The sequence below is a fragment of the Lolium perenne genome, chromosome 5 (assembly GCF_019359855.2).
Source record: "Lolium perenne isolate Kyuss_39 chromosome 5, Kyuss_2.0, whole genome shotgun sequence".
In the NCBI taxonomy this organism is placed as follows: domain Eukaryota; kingdom Viridiplantae; phylum Streptophyta; class Magnoliopsida; order Poales; family Poaceae; genus Lolium; species Lolium perenne.
This window is the reverse complement of record NC_067248.2, coordinates 42,517,172-42,538,799: the sequence shown is the minus strand read 5'-3', so window position 1 is coordinate 42,538,799 and position 21,628 is coordinate 42,517,172. Positions and strand designations below refer to the sequence as shown.

At 44.8% G+C, this 21,628-nt stretch overlaps 1 protein-coding gene across 1 annotated transcript; it reads left to right on the top strand.

Moving 5' to 3' along the window:
- The first annotated feature begins 11,451 nt into the window (after window positions 1-11,451).
- LOC127298498 (cysteine synthase) lies at window positions 11,452-15,440 on the top strand. Its single transcript, XM_051328346.2, has 11 exons — window positions 11,452-11,591; window positions 11,694-11,753; window positions 11,841-11,950; window positions 12,254-12,311; window positions 13,250-13,513; window positions 13,596-13,733; window positions 13,848-13,899; window positions 14,249-14,328; window positions 14,566-14,625; window positions 14,714-14,794; window positions 15,050-15,440. The coding sequence occupies exons 2-11, from the start codon at window positions 11,709-11,711 to the stop codon at window positions 15,137-15,139; spliced, it is 978 nt and encodes a 325-aa protein (XP_051184306.1). The 5' UTR covers window positions 11,452-11,591; window positions 11,694-11,708; the 3' UTR covers window positions 15,140-15,440.
- Window positions 15,441-21,628: the final 6,188 nt, after the last annotated feature.

Here is a 21,628-nt window from a genome sequence, read left to right as displayed (position 1 = left end):
CCAGCGCGCAGCTTTTTACGGGACGGAGGGAGTATTAAGTTTGGGTATCTAACTGTATATATACCATGTGGTAATTGATATGTTTCTTTAACTGCGGAAAAAGTGATGCAATAGAAAGCAGAAGCTCGATATTTCTTTCTTGATATTCTTACGAGAATTAGTCAAAAATATCTTGTGTTAGAGCATCTTCAGCCGTTGGGCTCCCAAGGTCGAAATCCGGCGCTATTTAGCGTTGGATGGATGTATTTTTTTTTTGCCTTGAGAGGTCCATTTTTTCAGCGACGAGCCTAGGATGGATGAAAAGGTTTGACAAAAAACGGCGAATTAAGACAAAAAAGGCGAAATTCGTTCAAACATAAACAAAATTCAAAGATATTTAATATATATAGGCGAGTTCGTACATATATAGGCCGAATTCGTACATATATTTGAATTCGGCCTCATGGAAACATAAACTAAAATTAATAGCGGCCTTCTACATGCCGAAATGGCGGTAGAAGGCCGTGTAGTCGTCGCCGTCCTCGTCGCTCGATTTGCCGGCATCCTCAGGCGGCGGCGCCTCGTACCAGCGGCTAGAACCCTGGCCAGGGTCGCGGAGCGTGGCGGCGTCGGCCGGTAGAGCTCGTCATCGCTGCTCTCTTGGGCGCGACGTTCGTTGCGGCGGCTGGTGCGGCGGCACATACGGCACGTTGCCGCGCGGCAGCCAGGTCGAGCAGGCGACGCTGCTGCTCCGCCTCCTGCCGCTCCCAGTCCAGCCTGGACCAGTCGAGCGCGGCGTCGATGGGGAGCGCGTTGTCGGCGGAGACCAGGTCGTTGAGCGACCTGGCGATCGCCTTCACCACCGCGGCGTCCTCGGCGCGCTTGGCCTCCTCCTCCGCGAGCTGGTTCGCGGCGGCAGCGGTGGTGGCCTCCTTTTTCGACGACTTCCTCTTGCAGCCGCGCGAGGGAGAGGAAGGTTGCTCGCGGATGACGAGGGCGCCGCTGCTGCGCCCTCTGGTCGGCGGTGGAGACGCCGACTCCTTTTTGACGAAGGCCGCTGTCGACGACGGAGGAGTCGATCCGCCGGACCTAGACGCCGACCTCGACCCAGAAGAGGAGGAGAACGGTGATAACGCGTGAAGCACACGTCCGTTGGGAACCCCAAGAGGAAGGTGTGATGCGTACAGCAGCAAGTTTTCCCTCAGTAAGAAATCAAGGTTATCGAACCAGTAGGAGATGAAGGCCACGTGAAGGTTGTTGGTGGAGGAGTGTAGTGCGGCGCAACACCAGGGATTCCGGCGCCAACGTGGAACCTGCACAACACAACCAAAATACTTTGCCCCAACTTAACAGTGAGGTTGTCAATCTCACCGGCTTGCTGTAAACAAAGGATTAAACGTATGGTGTGGAGAATGATGTTTGCTTGTAGAAAACAATAGAGAAGAGAGATTGCAGTAGATTGTATTTCAGATGTAAAAGAATGGACCGGTGTCCACAGTTCACTAGTGGTGTCTCTCCAATAAGATATAGCATGTTGGGTGAACAAATTACAGTTGGGCAATTGACAAATAGAGATGCATATACATATCATGATGATTACTATGAGATTTAATCTGGGCATTATGCCAAAGTACATAGACCGCTATCCAGCATGCATCTATGCCTAAAAAGTCCATCTTCGGGTTAGCATCCGCACCCCTTTCAGTATTAAGTTGCAAACAACAGACAATTGCATTAAGTATGGTGCGTAATGTAATCAACACAAATATCCTTAGACAAAGCATTGATGTTTTATCCCTAGTGGCAACAGCACATCCACAACCTTAGAACTTTCTATCACTGTCCCAGATTCAATGGAGGCATGAACCCACTATCGAGCATAAATACTCCCTCTTGGAGTCACAAGTATCAACTTGGCCAGAGCCTCTACTAGCAACGGAGAGCATGCAAGAACATAAACAACACATATATGATAGATTGATAATCAACTTGACATAGTATTCAATATTCATCGGATCCCAACAAACATAACATGTAACATTACAAATAGATGATCTTGATCATGATAGGCAGCTCACAAGATCTAACATGATAGCACAATGAGGAGAAGACAACCATCTAGCTATTGCTATGGACCCATAGTCCAAGGATGAACTACTCACGCATCAATCCGGAGGCGGGCATGGTGATGTAGAGCCCTCCGGTGATGATTCCCCTCTCCGGCAGGGTGCCGGAGGCGATCTCCTGAATCCCCCGAGATGGGATTGGCGGCGTCGGCGTCTCTGAAACTTTTTCCGTATCGTGGCTCTCGGTAATAGGGTTTTCGCGACGGAGAGTTTAAGTAGGCGGAAGGGCAGAGTCGGGGGGCGCTCGAGGGGCTCACACCATAGGGCGGCGCGGGCCCCTCCTTAGTCGCGCCGCCTTGTGGTGTCGCCACCTCGTGGCCCCACTTCGTATCCCCTTCGGTCTTCTGGAAGCTCCGTGGAAAAATAAGACCCTGGGCGTTCGTTTCGTCCAATTCCGAGAATATTTCCTGTGTAGGATTTCTGAAACCAAAAACAGCACAAAATAGGAACTGGCGCTTCGGCATCTCGCTAATAGGTTAGTGCCGGAAAATGCATATAAATGATGTAAAGTGTGTATAAAACATGTGAGTATTGTCATAAAACTAGCATGGAACATAAGAAATTATAGATACGTTTGAGACGTATCAAGCATCCCCAAGCTTAGTTCCTACTCGCACTCGAGTAGGTAAACGATAACAAGGATAATTTCTGAAGTGACATGCTATCATAATCTTGATCAATACTATTGTAAAGCATATGAGATGAATGAAGTGATTCGAAGCAATGGTAAAGACAATGACTAAACAACTGATCATATAGCAAAGACTTTTCATGAATAGTACTTTCGAGACAAGCATCAATAAGACTTGCATAGGAGTTAACTCATAAAGCAATAAATTCTTAGTAGAAAGTTTTGAAGCAACACAAAGGAAGATGTAAGTTTCAGCAGTTGCTTTCAACTTCAACATGTATATCTCATGGATAATTGTCAACACAAAGTAATATGATGAATGCAAATAAGCAAGTATGTAGGAATCAATGCACACAGTTGACACAAGTGTTTGCTTCTAAGATAGAAAGAAGTAGGTAAACTGACTCAACATAAAGTAAAAGAATGGCCCTTCGTAGAGGGAAGCATGGATTACTATTTTTGTGCTAGAGCTTTTATTTTGAAAACATAGAAACAATTTTGTCAACGGTAGTAATAATTCATATGTGTTATGCATAAGACATCATATAAGTTGCAAGCCTCATGCATAGAATACCAATAGTGCTCGCACCTTGTCCTAATTAGCTTGGATTTACATGGATTATCATTGCATAACATATGTTTCAACCAAGTGTCACAAAGGGGTACCTCTATGCCGCCTGTACAAAGGTCCAAGGAGATAAATCGCATTTTGATTTCTTGTTTTTGATTTCTCATTTTTGATAGATCTCAACTAAGGACATCCATACCGGGACAACATAGAAAACAGATAATGGACTCCTCTTTAATGCATAAGCATTCAACAACAGATAATATTCTCATAAGAGATTGAGGATTAGTGTCCAAACTGAAACTTCCACCATGATACATGGCTTTAGTTAGCGGCCCAATGTTCTTCTCTAACAATATGCATACTCAAACCATTTGATCATGATAAATCGCCCTCACTTCAGACAAGACGAACATGCATAGCAACTCACATGATATTCAACAAAGGTGTAATAGTTGATGGCGTCCCCAGAAACATGGTTACCGCTCAACAAGCAACTTATAAGAAATAAGATACATATTCTTTACCACAATAGTTTTTAAGCTATTTTCCCATGAGCTATATATTGCAAAGACAAAGAATAAAATTTTAAAGGTAGCACTCAAGTAATTTACTTTGGAATGGCAGAGAAATACCACATAGTAGGTAGGTATGGTGGACACAAATGGCATAGGTTTTGGCTCAAGGATTTGGATGCACGAGAAGTATTTCCTCTCAGTACAAGGGTTTGGCTAGCAAGGTTGTTTGAAGCAAACACAAGTATGAACCGGTACAGCAAAACTTACATAAGAACATATTGCAAGCATTATAAGACTCTACACTTTCTTCCTTATTGTTCAAACACTTCACCAGAAAATATCTAGACTTTAGAGAGACCAATCATGCAAACCAAATTTCAACAAGCTCTATGGTAGTTCTTCATTAATAGGTGCAAAGTACATGATGCAAGAGCTTAAACATGATCTATTCGAGCACAGCAATTGCCAAGTATCAAATTATTCAAGACAATATACCAATTACCACATGAAGCATTTTCTGTTTCCAACCATATAACAATGAACGAAGCAGTTTCAACCTTCGCCATGAACATTAAAAGTAAAGCTAAGAACACCAGTGTTCATATGAAACAGCGGAGCGGGTCTTTCTCCCACACAAAGAATGCTAGGATCCGAGTTTATTCAAACAAAAACAAAAGCAAAAACAAACAGACGCTCCAAGTAAAGCACATAAGATGTGACTGAATAAAAATATAGTTTCACTAGAGGTGACCTGATAAGTTGTCGATGAAGAAGGGGATGCCTTGGGCATCCCCAAGCTTAGATGCTTGAGTCTTCTTGAAATATGCAGGGATGAACCACGGGGGCATCCCCAAGCTTAGACTTTTCACTCTTCTTGACCATATTGTATCATCCTCCTCTCTTGATCCTTGAAAACTTCCTCCACACCAAACTCAAAACAAACTCATTAGAGAGTTAGTGCATAATCAAAATTCACATATTCAGAGGTGACATAATCATTCTTAACACTTCTGGACATTGCCCAAAGCTACTGAAAGTTAATGGAACAAAGAAATCCATTCAACATAGCAAAAGAGGCAATGCGAAATAAAAGGCAGAATCTGTCAAAACAGAATAGTCCATAAAGACGAATTTTTTAGAGGCACTTAACATGCTCAGATGAAAAAGCTCAAAACTAATGAAAGTTGCGTACATATCTGAGGATCATGCATGTAAATTGGCAGATTTTTTTGATTCTTCTACAAAGAGATCTACTCAAATTCGTGACAGGTAGGAATCTGTTTCTGCGCAGCAATCCAAATTTAGTATCAACTTTACTATTAGAGACTTTACTTGGCACAACAATGCAATAAAGTAAAGATAAGGAGAGGTTGCTACAGTAGTAACAACTTCCAAGACTCGACAAAACAGTAATAAAAACATACATGGGTTATCTCCCAAGAAGTGCTTTTCTTTAACGCCTTTCAGCTAGGCGCAGAAAGTGTGAATCAAGTATTATCGAGAGATGAAGCATTAACATTCTTACCAGGGGCTTTGCGCCTACCCTCCTTACTCTTATTCTTACTCTTGGGTTTAGGGAATATATGACCGCATCCGGGTGTAGAGGTAAAATTTAGAGTGCCTTTCCCCACATCTATTATTGCTCCCACGAGTTTCAGCAGGGATCTTCCAAGTGTGATTTGTCCTGTCCCTACACATTCAACAACGAGATAATCAGTGGATACCGTTCTTCCAAGAAAGGTTGTGAACACGCCTTCAGCTATTCTCTTAGGAATTATAACAGAGTTATCAGTAAGAGTTATTCCTTCTCCTCCTTCAGTAAGTTCCCAAAGTGTCAAAGATTCATAAATGCTTTTAGGCATAAGGCAGAACTCAGACATAATATCACAGCGGGCATAAAAAATTTCACCACAAATAGCAACTTTAATAGTAGGCACCCACATTGAAGGTTCAAAGCTTACTGGAACATAATCATAATATTCGCGAATCTGGTTGTACCCTTCTTTTAAACAAGATATATTTGTTTCGAGAGTGTTTAATCTATTATGAATGCTAGCAAGAGATGAATCAAAATTATTAGCGGAGCTAGATGATGTAACCAATTTTTTTATGGCATTAAAAGCTTGATCCCCATCACAGTGAAGGAAATCTCCTCCCACTACAACATCTAAGGCATATCTATAGCGAAGAATAAGCCCAAAATAAAAGTTACTAAGAAGCAAACTTAGAGTCATTTTAGGTTCAGTTTTACTATAAGAATCAAAAATTCTAGACCAAGCTTCTTTAAAACTCTCCTCACCCCCTTGTTTAAAAGTAAAGATCGATTCCTCAGGTGATAGAGTAACAGCTACATGACTAGTCATGATAACATGATAAAGTAAATGCAAGTAACTGATTTTTTTGTGTTTTTGATATAAAGAACGCAAACAAGACAGTAAATAATATAATGCAAGTAACTAATTTTTGTGTGTTTTTGATATAAAGAAGCAAACAAAGCAGAAAATAAAATAAAATAAAATAAAGCAAGACAATAACAAAGTAAAGAGATTGGATGTGAGAGACTCCCCTTGCAGCGTGTCTTGATCTCCCCGGCAACGGCGCCAGAAAAAGATCTTGATAACGCATGAAGCACACGTCCGTTGGGAACCCCAAGAGGAAGGTGTGATGCGTACAGCAGCAAGTTTTCCCTTAGTAAGAAAAAACCAAGGTTATCGAACCAGTAGGAGATGAAGGCCACGTGAAGGTTGTTGGTGGAGGAGTGTAGTGCGGCGCAACACCAGGGATTCCGGCGCCAACGTGGAACCTGCACAACACAACCAAAATACTTTGCCCCAACTTAATAGTGAGGTTGTCAATCTCACCGGCTTGCTGTAAACAAAGGATTAAACGTATGGTGTGGAGAATGATGTTTGCTTGTAGAAAACAACAGAGAACAGATATTGCAGTAGATTGTATTTCAGATGTAAAAGAATGGACCGGTGTCCACAGTTCACTAGTGGTGTCTCTCCAATAAGATATAGCATGTTGGGTGAATAAATTAGAGTTGGGCAATTGACAAATAGAAATACATATACATATCATGATGATTACTATGAGATTTAATCAGGGCATTACGACAAAGTACATAGACCGCTATCCAGCAAACATCTATGCCTAAAAAGTCCACCTTCGGGTTAGCATCCGCACCCCTTCTAGTATTAAGTTGCAAACAACAGACAATTGCATTAAGTATGGTGCGTAATGTAATCGACACAAATATCCTTAGACAAAGCATTGATGTTTTATCCCTAGTGGCAACAGCACATCCACAACCTTAGAACTTTCTGTCACTGTCCCAGATTCAATGGAGGCATGAACCCACTATCGAGCATAAATACTCCCTTTTGGAGTCACAAGTATCAACTTGGCCAGAGCCTCTACTAGCAACGGAGAGCATGCAAGAACATAAACAACACATATATGATAGATTGATAATCAACTTGACATAGTATTCAATATTCATCGGATCCCAACAAACACAACATGTAACATTACAAATAGATGATCTTGATCATGATAGGCAGCTCACAAGATCTAACATGATAGCACAATGAGGAGAAGACAACCATCTAGCTACTGCTATGGACCCATAGTCCAAGGATGAACTACTCACGCATCAATCCGGAGGCGGGCATGGTGATGTAGAGCCCTCCGGTGATGATTCCCCTCTCCGACAGGGTGCCGGAGGTGATCTCCTGAATCCCCCGAGATGGGATTGGTGGCGGCGGCGTCTCTACAACTTTTTCCGTATCGTGGCTCTCGGTAATAGGGTTTTCGCGATGGAGAGTTTAAGTAGGCGGAAGGGCAGAGTCGGGGGGCGCTTGAGGGGCCCACACCATAGGGCGGCGCGGGCCCCTCCTTGGCCGCGCCGCCTTGTGGTGTCGCCACCTCGTGGCCCCACTTCGTATCCCCTTCGGTCTTCTGGAAGCTCCGTGGAAAAATAAGATCCTGGGCGTTCGTTTCGTCCAATTCCGAGAATATTTCCTGTGTAGGATTTCTGAAACCAAAAACAGCACAAAACAGGAACTGGCGCTTCGGCATCTCGTTAATAGGTTAGTGCCGAAAAATGCACATAAATGATGTAAAGTATGTATAAAACATGTGAGTATTGTCATAAAACTAGCATGGAACATAAGAAATTATAGATACGTTTGAGACGTATCAGACGACGCCATCCTCCTCGGTGTCCAGGAGCTACTGTGCCGGCGCGATACGATAGTCACCACCGGCGGCGGCATCCCCAGAACGGGGGAATTCCCACCCTCGATGTGCGCGAGCACATTCTCGAGGGTGCGGCCAGGCGCGCTCCACCAGCGGCGGCGGCCGGCGGTGTTATTCCTAGTGGGAGGAGGAGGAGGCTCGTCGTATTGGGCGAGCTCGCGTTCGTACCTCTGCCGGAAGAAGTGCGTCCTCGCCTCGTAATTGTCGAGGAAGAAGTGCTCCTCCACATGCTGCTCGTCACTGAGAGTGACGAGCACCGCGTCGATCTCCGCCTCCAGGGCGGCGCGACCCATCGGCGGCGGCGGGATCGGGACGCCGCCAGCACTGAGTCGCCATCCTCCGGGCGCACGGAAGTCCGGCGGTGCAGGGTAGCCCGCCGCGTGCAGGAGTCGCCCCTCCCATTGGTGGAGAGAGCGGCGGCCGAAGCCATTGTTCGCCGCGCCGTCATTCGCCATTGATGATCACCGCTAGCTCTCGCTCGATGAGATTGGGGAAGATTGGTGGTGTGAGAACAGGGAGACGGCGTGGTGAATGCGACCAGACGTGGTAGTTCGGCGATAAATAGAGGGCGACGCGCGTGAATCCGAGGCGACGGCATTAACTCGCCGCGTGGAAGCTACGCGTCTGGTGAAAACTAACCGGCGGCAGGTTTTTACAGCGCGCGGAAGACGACGCGATGAGGACGACGATCGGACTTTCTCGCCGACAAGTCGAGGCCGCCAGCCGCGCGGGAAGTTTTCTCGGTGTTTTCCGCGCTTTCATTTCGTCCGGAGTCCCCGAGCGCTCCTCGGGGGGCCGGGATGACCTGGGCTCCCCAGATGGATGAAAGCCCAAATCCAAACGAAAACGAGGATCCAGAGGCGCAACTGAACCGTTTTTGTCTATTGAGATGAAAAAAAGTCCCTGCTAGATGCTCTTACAAACATGGATCGACTAGCTAGTACTATGTCCTACGCAACAGTCGGTCGTTCCGGCCACGTGACAGGATGCATGCATGCATGTTCAATGCATAAAGGTTGACTTTCTGCCCAGCTCGATTTACAGAATAACAAGCATCTGACCCGATTATAATCACTTAATTAATCAAAGCATTTCAACCAGCTAACGTAGGATTCGGTCATGGTGGAAGATTTGGCTGCCTGCAGCCGGCGGGCACCGGAAGACGGCGACGTCAACAATTCCGTGGGCGAGAAAAAGGAGCCAAATTATTGCACCGTGTATCTCGTCCATCACATGCTACCACCAAAATCGATGTTGATTACAATATATGATACGATTGTGTACGGGCATATGTTCATTGGCCCCTCGAAAATTATAGGGCCAGCAAGAACTGGTAATCCGATCTAAAATATTATCTGAAAAGATTCCCTGTCCGGCACAAGGACGATATCAGGATATGATATGGTTGATCTTGGATGATCCTCTCCAAATTGGAGAAACATGATTGAAAGAGAGATGAAGCTACCTAGCACTCATGATGTGTATATATAATTTGTGTGAAAAAAAAAGAAACAAACCGTTACATAGACCAGTTTTCAAATGCGTGGTTTTATATTAAGCTACCTATCACTCATGATCTTTGGTTTTTTGCATGGACAGTTGATCATGTTGGTCGATGATCGTCACCCCTTTGGTTTATCCATAATCCATTCCCCTTACACTTTAGTCGTGGTATATCTTTTTCTAAACCACATAAGGCAAAAACACCGTCCAAATCTTAACTTAATTGTTTATTCTGGTTTTGCACGACCAAAGGTTGAGGGAAACTGCGAAGTGGCCCGCCTTTGGGATGCTACTGTTTGAGAAGTTACAGAAAAATTACCCGCATAAGTATCAAATTGTGTCTTCTGTTCAAAACAATAACGGATAAAGCAATCAACTTATTTATCCATCTTGCACACGACATGAATAGCTACTACATTTTTCGAGGAGTGACCTCAATTCCTAGCATTTCTACAACTATGGTTTTCACATTGTCGACGTACAGACACACTTACACAGTTCCTATCAAGACTGGAGTCGTGGAGTTTGAAGACTGCCGATGTCAAGGTAGACATCTCACTATCAGCAATGACGTTCCTTTACACAGCAAGAATGATATGCATAAGTGATATTACTAAGGCGTCCAACCTAGGGTTTCATCCTTGGTGGTTGCAATGGAGGTGCAAATTTCTGGCTTCTAGGGTACCTTCCAGCCCTCTCTATTTCAATATACATTTTTAGGAGGGATGTGTTTGTTGTGAATCTAGTTCATTTGATTGAACTAAATAGGGTCAGAGAATTCCCTGAGGGCCGTCAATTGGTTGTGGAGAAGACCACCACACAAACCGTACAACTAATGATTTATTATGACGTTTAAAGTGAACTTATTTTGTATAAAAATACTAATAACGTATGTGGGTGAATATGTTAATGAAGCAAAAAAATCTTAGCGGTTCCTTTTTGCTGGAGTGAATTTAGATATTTTAGCTTGCAACTAAGGGTTAATAAAGCTTACTATTTCATCCACTTCACGACATTTGAGTTATGCCTCGAGTTTACATATCCTAAGTGTTATCTTATTTATGATGTCCAATGCATACCATCATCACATCTTTTGCATAATGAGTCACCTATGATCGCTATATGTATTATGAGGTTCTCTGATGCCACCAAACATAAAGTCTATTACAATGCTTTCTCTTAATCCATATATTAAAAAATTAACAAAGGGTTACATGCCAAGACAGAAAGAAAGGGTCAGTAATAGGATCCAAGAAGTCATCAGTGAACTCTCGAGTCAATGTTAGCCAGTTAGGAATAACGACATCTGGAATTGTCAATCTATGAGATGGTAATCCTCAAAATCCAAAATACTTCCGGACCTGAATAATTATCCATTATCCACACGATGCGGATCGCTTAAGACAAAACCTAAAAATGTCCAAAGACACAACCCTGCTTGCACATAGCCACATAGCCATTCATCCCTTCATCATGTGTCCACCAATCCATTCTGACATGTCCTTGACGACAACGATACCATTGAATTATCGGTCTACGGTCCTTAAAAAAATCTCAAGTGTATTTTGGGCCAAGGACAAAATGCAACATTTTTTGCAAGATGTCAATTGTAAAACATGATAATTCATTTTTTTCAAAGTTTATAATCCTATTATACCCATCTTTCCCCCCTCACTCACGCTCAACCGTGTTTGGACGCTGGCGCCACGAACGCCGTCCAGATTCAACGAACGCCGTTCCCCGCCGTGCCGTGCCAACGCCCGGTCCACGAGCAGCTTCGAGGCTTCGAGCGCACCTCGGCCCGGACCCACCTGCAGCGTCACGGCTCACGGTAGACCATACGTACGGACCCAGGCCTGTCCCATTCTCCCCTTCTCCGCCACCACCACCAACCTCAGCCTGTATAAAATCTCGCCGCCTCCGCCCAGTTCTTGTTCCAGCTCCTGCTCCACTTCCAGCAGCCGCCGCTTCCAGGAGAATCACTTCCCTGCCAGAGTTCCAGATCGGTAACTATGACTGACAGGATCCCTTTCCTCTTTCTGTTACTGACATGATTTCTTTCTTTCTTTGTCGATTGATTGATTTATTTCTATTTTCTTTCTGTGAAGCTTGTTGACGGCGGGATGGGGGAGGCGTCATCACCGGCGATCGCCAACGATGTCACCGAGGTGAGCGCCCGTGTCCTATACCGATTCTCGCCTCGCTGGATTGGAGGCAGGTGGTTGATTTCTGTGTACTCTGTTTCCGATGCGTAGCTGATCGGGAACACGCCGCTGGTGTACCTCAACACGGTCACCCATGGATGCGTGGCGCGCGTCGCCGCCAAGCTCGAGTCCATGGAGCCCTGCTCCAGCGTCAAGGACAGGTGGGTAAAGCCGGCGCTACGCTAATTAGTAGACCCCCTCCCTCCCTCCCTTGTTTTAGAATCTATTCGGCTTGGGCTATGTGCGACAGAATGGTTGTTCCTGCTACCTCTGGTTGAAAGGTGATGTGGTTGTTAGTTTCGATCCGTGGTTTGTTAGTCAAGAGTTTTTTTGTTAGGCTTCCTATTTCAGTGTGTTCGCTGCGGTAAGATAGGTGACTTTGGTTCATCATTCTGTAATTTGTTTTGTTAAGAAGCTTCGAGCTCAAGATCTCTTCTGTATGCTCATGTTTTGTGCTTGTGCAGGATTGGATACAGCATGATCACTGATGCAGAGGAGAAGGGGTTCATAACCCCAGGCACGGTGAGTAAAATCAAATCGGCACTCAGCCCCCCCTGTTGACTGTTGTTCTTCCCTGTTTTATAGTAGTTTATACCGTTTGGGAGTGGTTTGGTGTCACAAACAATAAAATTTGCACTTCCTGGAATACAATTATCACTTGCGATTTTGGTGTGTATTAGCTATGACCTTGCCTGGCTTCAGTTCAGTAGAGAACACAAATGGTATTGGGGCAGAAACATGCGTAGGCTGCACTACTGTGCATGGCCATGAGCCTGGTTTACTGAAGAATGTGATTTATATGATAGATTTAGTGTGGTGGTAGAAAATCACAAGTCACAAACACTGGTTTATTAAAAGAATTAAATGTATTCTCAGAAAGGAAGGAGGCTGAGGGTGAGACGTACAACAAGTCCATGGAATTTAGTCTCTTCCAGTTGAATTCAGTAGTTAATTACGGCATGACTCACTTGGCATGACCAATTTGTGTTCCTTCACGTATGCCGTTTGACCATTTATATCAGAGTAATATATCTGGCAGTGTCTAGATTCTAATGTTCATGTATGTGGCTTTGATTTCCGGTATTATTCATTTTCTCCTATGCCTAGTTGTTTGACTTGTGAAGATGCTTGGCCTAAGTATTTTATGTCCACTATCCATGAGCTCATTGGTTCAGCTTAGCTTTCGGATACTATTTACATGATCCAACTAGGTTTCGTAGAACCTATCTATTTAATATTTCAGAATGTTTTTTGATGAATGATGGTTTGTTGCCCCTTATTACCAAGCTTGACATTATAATTGTGAATCTAGCCATTTGATTCAGTCTAATAAGTATTAATATTTTATTTGGTAGCGAGCTTTTTCTGCAAGCTGCTAGCAGAACTACATTTATACTAAAAAAATATCAGAATGCTAGGACCTGGTTTTGCTGATCTTGTGCTTTCCACATGAATGCCAGAGTGTGCTGATTGAACCAACCAGTGGAAACACAGGCATTGGACTGGCCTTCATGGCTGCTGCAAAGGGTTACAAACTTGTACTTACGATGCCTGCCTCCATGAGTATGGAGAGGAGAATCATATTGAAGGCTTTTGGTGCTGAACTGATCCTTACTGACCCACTCTTGGGAATGAAAGGAGCTGTCAAAAAGGCTGAAGAGCTGGCAGCAAAGACACCCAACTCGTACATCCTTCAGCAATTCGAGAATGCTGCTAACCCAAAGGTGCAGCACAATTTATCATTTATGTTTGAAGACCATCTTTATACTCGAGTTGCCACTTCTCAGATTTGAATATCTCGTGCAGATTCACTACGAGACAACTGGGCCTGAAATCTGGAAAGGCACAGGAGGGAAAATTGATGGCCTTATATCTGGCATTGGGACAGGTGGTACCATTACTGGATCCGGACGATACCTCAAAGAGCAAAATCCTAATATTAAAGTAAGCACTACCAATTATGCTACAACGGTAGCAGGCAACTTTGACTAACCAACATTTCATCATTCTTCATGTACGAGAAGTAGTTTCTGATTTGATTGTGTTTCCTTATGTTAGTTATATGGTGTGGAGCCGACAGAGAGTGCTGTCTTAAATGGTGGAAAGCCTGGTAATCTTTTGCTTCTCTACTATACTCTATTTCTTCAAATAATTCATCTCATTCTCTTGTGCTTGTTTTCGGAGTAATCGCACTATTTTTTTCCCCCACGTTTACTAGAAGTTAAGAAAAAACTCATTAGGAGTTTCCCTTTTGTGTTGCCTTATATCTTGTCAATATGTTTGAAATATAAGTAATAATTATCAGATGCTTAACCATTATAAATGCGACCTCATGATAAAAAGCAAGATATCCCAGTTAGGAAGAGGAACCTTCAGGACCAGTTTGCACCAAAAATACTCTGCTTTGTTTCTTGACACTGCCTGTTCTGGACTCATGAGACCCAAATTCTTGTAAGCAGGGCCACACAAGATCCAGGGAATTGGAGCTGGTTTTATCCCTGGTGTCTTGGACGTTGACATCATTGATGAAACCATACAAGTGAGTTTCATCTTTTATTAAGTTGTATTGTAGAGAAGGCATTATATGAGCAATTTTGTGCCACGTTCTGTTATGCTTAGTTGCTACTTTTACCTTTCTCTTGTGAGACTAGAAGTTTGTCTAATAGTACTCTGGAAAAGATACTAGAAGTTTGATGGATATTTCTTGTTTGTCTTTACATACTGCTCTGCTTCTTTTACCTTGTGTAACCTTTTGGTCATTCAAATTGTTTGGCAGGTTTCAAGTGATGAATCTATTGAGATGGCCAAGTCCCTTGCTCTGAAAGAAGGATTGCTGGTGGGATTTCTGTCCGACATTTATCGTCCGTATGGATCATGCAGAATCATGTATTTGCCTCAGCCATTGACAATCTAAATGTGTGTAGGTTGGAATATCTTCTGGCGCTGCTGCGGCTGCAGCAATCAAGGTTGCTCAGAGGCCTGAGAATGCAGGAAAACTTTTTGTCGTAAGTGACACATTTCCTCCTGGGAGTTTCTAGCATATGCTGCCATAATCTTTTAAGCACTAAAAAAATCGATATAATGTAGTACAACAGATTTACGTTTGCATGCCCTATAGGGAAACATCTGTATTTTTCAGCTGTTATACTGCAAACTAACATACTCCACCATGTGAAGAGAGACTTTTAGCAACGATTTACACATTGTTTCAGTCATTTCATTTTCACTATTCCAAGGTTGACATTTTACACTATATGTAGGTTGTATTCCCGAGCTTCGGAGAACGCTACCTCTCGTCGGTGCTCTTCCATTCCATCAAGAAGGAGGCTGAGAGCATGGTGGTCGAGTGACCATCGAGTCCTAAACCGCGAAACTGCTAGAACTATTTTCGGATGACGATCTCTCTGTCCCTAGGAGTCAGGCAGAAATAAAGCTTTGGTGTCTCTGCTTGTGTTGGTCCGACATACAAGTCCTATCAAGCTTTGGTGTCAAGTTTAATTCCACTTTGTGTAGCAAGCATTGGATAATACTTTCATACTTTGTGTCGACCTTCTGCTGTTTTCCAATTTGCATTCTCTCTCTCCCCTGTACATTGAACTCCTCAGTGGTCCATGTCAAGCCGGTGTGAAAATAAAGTATCATGGTGCCCTACATGTCAGAATGTTCATTTTTGTAGGAAAAAATAGTTCACATAGAATGTCAAACAGTAGTGCTGAATTATTGGTGTTCCTAGTCCTTGCTTGCGGCTAGCTGCTAGGGCTTGACAGGACAAAAAGGTGTGATGCAGAGGCTATGTTCATGCTCCGGTGACTGTACTGGGAAGTGCTGTTTCCATGCCACAATGGGGTACACATCATGCATTGCATTGATTCTAGGAACCAAGTACTACTGTTGGCCTTCCATGTGCAACTAGATAATGTTTATGTCATCTGGGCATATAAATATCTGATATTGGCATGGCTGACAACTTGGCATGTTGAGGGAGTTTGTGCACGTGGCTGCTCATGTAGATACTTGAACTTTATTTCTACCAGCTCTAGTACTTTATTTCATACAAGTAGAACTTCCCTAGCTTCAACACAGTGACAAGGCTGGCTCAGCACAAATATCGGGTGCTTTGAGAGCATCTCCAGTGCTTTGAAAGAGCATCTCCAGAAGCGTCCCCGGCACCGGATCGACCATTTGGGGAACGTGTTTTGTTCATGCCGCATTTGTGGGACGTCGCTCCCGAGCCGTGTCCTACAAACGCTGCCCCCAAACTTATTTTATAGGGTTTCGAAAACACAATCATTTATTAAATATATCATACAAATAAATATATTTGTCAAAATTGTTTTCAAATTAAAATACAACAAACAATAAAACAGCTAAACAAATGTAATAAATGGGACTAGACCAAGGCGTCGCGGCATTTGCTGATAATCCTTTGATCCTCCGCATATGTTCAACGAGATCATTTTAAAGTTGCTTGTGAATATTGATATCACGGATCTCTGCGTGCATTGCGAGGAAATCAGCAAAATCTACAGACAACTCATAATCAACCTCCGTAAGAGGGCCCTGACACTCATAGGGACCAACATGTCTCCTAACATTATTCTTGCGGTCATCTTCGATGATCATGTTGTGCATGATCGTACAAGGCTGCATCACCTCCCACATTTGGTCATGAGACCAGCTTAGAACAGGGTACCGGACAATTGCAAATTGAGTTTGAAGCACACTAAATGCCCGCTCGACATCCTTCGTGCAAACCTCCTGTCGCGAAGCAAAGTGTCAATTCTTCTGACCCGATGAAGCCGGGATTGTTTTGACAAAAGTAGCCCATTTTGGATATATACCACCGGCTAGATAATATCCTTTGGTATATTCGTGGCCATTGATCTCATAGTTGCATGGTGGAGCATGACCTTCCACTAGTTTGCTGAACACTGAAGACTGCTGCAACACCTTGATGTCATTGTGTGATCCCGCCATGACAAAGAAAGAACGCCAAATCCACATGTCATAATCTGCCACAGCTTCAAGCACCACACTGCAATATCCCCTGCGCCCTTTGTATATAGCTTGCCAAGCAAACAGGCAGTTCTTCCATGACCAGTACATGCAATCGATGCTTCCAAACATCCTAGGGAATCCTCTCGCAACATTTTGTGTCATGATCCTTACAGTCTCTTCTTCAGTTGGCCCTCTCAAGTAGTATTTGACAAACTTTCCCCCCACAACTCGGCAAAATTTGTACATGCACTCAATGGCAGTAGACTCACTCATGCGAAGGTAGTCGTCCTGTGTATCGGCTCAGAAGAGATCTGCCGTCGAAACGGTCTGCAAATCAAGCGGCGGCGGAGGAGTGGGAGGCGCGGGAGGGAAGACGCGATGAGAAATAAAAGGCGCAAACCAACGGTTATGGAAGTGGTCGCCGACAGGTGGGAGCCCGCCACGCTTTTCGTTGTGTTCGGCATGCACGGAGCGGCCCTGTGTAGCAGGGACGGGCTCGGGTCGCCGGACACCATATTGGGCCGCGTCGGACTGGGAACGAAATTTTGTCCAGCGCGCCCCAAATCTCATTAGGGACCGCTTTGGGGGACGAGGCTAGAGATGCTCTTACTACTTATTATTACTACACTAAGTAAGGTCAAAAAGAAGAAGAAAAAAAATATGTGCACTAGAAAGGGCTGAACTTGTAGGCGATTTACACAAAAATAACTCTTTTCTGAAACTATAGCACATACTGACCTCTCGGGCAAACTATTTCACCCATCTAACCCTTTTGTGTGGCGCCCCTCCCATGGGCGCCACACCTGACCGAGTGGCGCCCGTGTGGCCGGCGCCACACTCCCATCCGACGTGGCGCCCTGGACGTTGAGGTGTGCTCGAATTCGACGTGGTAGGATGTGTGGCGCCTCCTGTTATGTTTGCACAAAACATACTGTAAGACATTTGTCTAGGGACTTAGCCGTTTTGGCGACCCTGTTTGTGTGGCGCCGACGCCATGGGCGCCACACTTCACCATGTGGCGCCGACACCACGGGCGCCACATAAAGGGGCTCGCCAAAACGGCTAAGGACTCAGCGTCCGGAGCCCCTGGATGTTTTCGACGTAAAAGTTGATATAAGTTGACATATGTGGCGCCGACGCCATGGACGCCACACTTCAGCATGTGGCGCCGGCGGCACGGGCGCCACACAAAGAGACTCGCCAAAACGGCTAACGACTAATCGTCCGGAGCCCCTGGATGTTTTCGACGTGTAAGGTGATATAAGTTGACATGTGTGGCACCGACGCCATGGGCGCCACACTGTGCAATGTGGCGCCTATGCCATGGGCGCCACACATTGACTTGTTCTAAACCATGTTATATTCTACCATATTCCAACAGTTTTGAATACAACATTGACTTGCACAGAATATGTACGACACAACATAATGGTTCAAATAACAAATAAGGTTCGACGACATCAAGGTTCCAATTACAATAAGGTTCAGCGACATGAAGGTTCGAGAAGATCAAGTTTCACACAACATCATGGTTCGACAACATAAAGGTTTGACAACAAGAACATAGCCAAAGGGACATCACTGCGTGGCAAAGGCTCCCTTCCCCCTCGCCTTCTTCTTTTTAGATTCTTCCGCCAGTTCTTCCTTCTCCCTTATGTCCCGAGCCAACTGAACCACGGAGTCGAAGAAATGGTGGCGCTCCTCCATCCTTGAAGCTTCCGCTTGAGCTCTTTCCTCCTTTATGCGGTCTGCCTCCTTAGCCACCTCCTCTAGGTGCATCCTATTTGCCCTCTCCCTCGCTAGTTGAGCAAGTTGCCAGTTCCTCTGAATTTTTTCCCTCCATAGACGGTCCCGTTCGGCCTGAAGCTTCTCATTGTTCTCAATGTCTACCAATGCAAAAGCCAGTGGTAGTAAATGGTTGCTCGCATCATTTGCTATTGCCACCAATAGTGTGCCCTTGTACTGCCCGGTCAAGAAGGTACCATCCACGGCTATGACCGGCCTACAATGTTCGAATGCCCTCGTGCATTGCTGGAATGACCAAAATGCACGGTGAAATACCCTCACTCTTTTACCTTCATGCAATGTCATTTTGGTTGCGGAAGGCTCCACCACATGCACCATGCCCGGGTTAGTTGCGGCCATCGCTAACAACAACCTAGGGACTCGGTTGTATGCTTCCTCCCAATCACCATACAACATCTTGAATGCGGCTTGTTTGGCCTTCCATGCCTTCCCATACTTGACATCGTAGTCAAAGCGGGATTTCACCGTATCTTGCACGGACCTAATGCTCATGGTAGGAAGTGATGATATCTCCGCCGAGAGCTTGTATGCAATGAACTCGGATGTGAGTTAACGGTGGTCCGGCTGCACATCCTTGCCATCAAGCTTCGGCCCCCGGCACATGTGAGTGGCTACACAACTTGTGATGTGCCAAGAGGGCCCTTTTTTGAAAGGTCTTGCATGGATAACCCATGGGCACCTTTTATCCACACATTGTAGCGTGTACTGCTTCTTCAAGTCCGAGTGCACAACGATGTAAGGGCGATGATGCTTAATCGAGAACTCCTTCAACCATATCTTCAATTCCAAGAAGGTATCAAACGTGAGCCCTTTAGAGATCATAGCCGTCCTACCATCCGCATCTCTTTTGGAAATTGTCCTAGCTCTAAGAAGTAAACTTTTGCCACCATCAACCACGGCTCCATCCGCAAGACTAACATCACGGAACAATGGTATCCGAATATCACGTCCGGTTACCTTCTTGAAGATCTCGGCTCTTTCGGCTTCCTTAGCCGTCAAGCCATCCACATCAAGTTCCTCTTCGGGTCCATCAACATCCGAGTCCGACGCATAGCATCGGGAATAAGGAATGGAGTGGTCCATCTCCTCTTGCGTCAAATATTTATCCAAATCACCGACATTGTTGTCATTCATCTCGATACCATCATCACCATCGTCATGCTCGTCATACTCCTTGTCCAACGGAGGTTGTTGGGCAATGGGAGATTGGACAATGGGAGATTGGGTGGCTTCTTCTTGGCTCATGGGTGATGAACTCCTCTCTTGAACGGGGGAGGAGTGTCGGTTAAGGTCAAGCTCGATACGAGCATCAACCGTCTTGGTTGCAAACAACTCCAAAGCCTTGTCTTGTGACTCGGCCACCGTCTCCTTGTAAACGGACCAACGTTGCTCGGAGTTGATACGCATTGTCTTCCAACGGGTGTGCATTCCAAACCCCACATTATGTCTTCCCTCTAGCTCAACACCATCATTTGGCTCATTCCAATTCAACTCAACCCTCACTTGTGCTACCACCTCCGCAAAGCTAGGGATAAGGTCAAACACCAAGTCAACCTCTTCCGGGTCCGGCTCTATATTTCCCTTCAAGAAAGCATCTTTGTCCACATGATGAATATGAACAATTCTTTCCATCCCCAAGCATTATGGGAACAACACATACACACATGTGTTCATTAGTTACCATAATCATCATAATCAACCCATACAAACTAGCACACTACCATTTCTCCTACTTCAACAACCCTAACATCCAACCAAATCCACATCCATCCTCAAATCAACCAAATCCACATCTAGGGTTTCACATGTAGATTCAACCAAATACACAAAATCAATGGATGAAAAGAAGGGGAACGGAGGAGATTACATCAAGGAACGGGTTGGGAACGATCTCCACGGACAGATCTGACGAAATTCAACGGATTTGAGTAGGGATTTGAGGGGGGAGAGAGAGAGCCGGCCGCCTTTCTTGAGGGAAGAAGAACAGAGAGAGGAGAATGGCTGGGTCGGGCTGGGGCAGGCTCGCGCGGCCACACATAACAGGATGTGTGGCGCCCCTGCCACGGGCGCCACACTTTCAAAGTGTGGCGCCGATGTGGGCGGCGCCACACATCCTGCCACGTCGGATTCGAGCACACCTCAGCGTCCAGGGTGCCACGTTGAATGGGAGTGTGGCGCCGGCCACACGGGCGCCACTCGGTCAGGAGGGGCGCCACACAAAAGGGTTAGATGGGTGAAATAGTTTGCCCGAGAGGTCAGTCTGTGCTATAGTTTCAGAAAAGGGTTATTTTTGTGTATATCGCCGAACTTGTACTGCTCCAAATATACATGGAGAGAGAAAAATTTGACATAAACAGCAAAAGATCCCTGATGGTGTAAGTGGAACAGCAGAAAGGCAGGCAAGACCTTTCCTTTCCTTTCACATGAAGAAGAAAGGAAAGAACGGACCTGCTTGCCCAACTGCATCATGGTCAATCATCACCACTGACTGAGCCATACAAAGTTGTCTCTGAATTATGACGAGAGAGCTTTGCTGCCTCAGACTTGGAGCAGGTTTGTTTCACGAATCCAGCCAGTACATTCTGATCTGGAGTACTATTTGACTCCCAGAAAGTAATGTTCTGTCATGGCAATGTTGCAGACTAACAATTTTGAAACAAGAAATTCAGATCCTGCATGGTCCAAACCTATCTGGTACTCAGGTTTACAAAAAGAAAAGAAATATATCTCTCATTACAAAAGCACACAGAGATTTCCACTTCTGGAAAGGAACAATGTAAAAAAGAACTGTGACCATGAACAACATACACAACACATTGCACCAGATATTACTTATCCAACATTTTATCTGCATTGACAATTGGCTTGTCTGATCATGCTGGGTACTTCTCTTGCAAAATTTTGTAACTAAAGAATTTCTGTTTCAGCCTAGAAAACAGTCAATGACAAACATATATGGTGGATGAACCACTTCTTTCACTAGTGCCAAGATCACATCATGCACAAGCACAACAGCAATTCAACTCTGAGGGAGG

Excerpts from the sequence above, each read along its gene's own strand:
- LOC127298498 (XM_051328346.2), top strand. The coding sequence starts at position 11,709 with ATGGGGGAGGCGTCATCACCGGCGATCGCCAACGATGTCACCGAG. Across the intron at positions 13,734-13,847 it reads AGCAAAATCCTAATATTAAA|TTATATGGTGTGGAGCCGAC; the intron begins GTAAGCACTACC and ends TCCTTATGTTAG. Across the intron at positions 14,626-14,713 it reads CTCTGAAAGAAGGATTGCTG|GTTGGAATATCTTCTGGCGC; the intron begins GTGGGATTTCTG and ends AAATGTGTGTAG.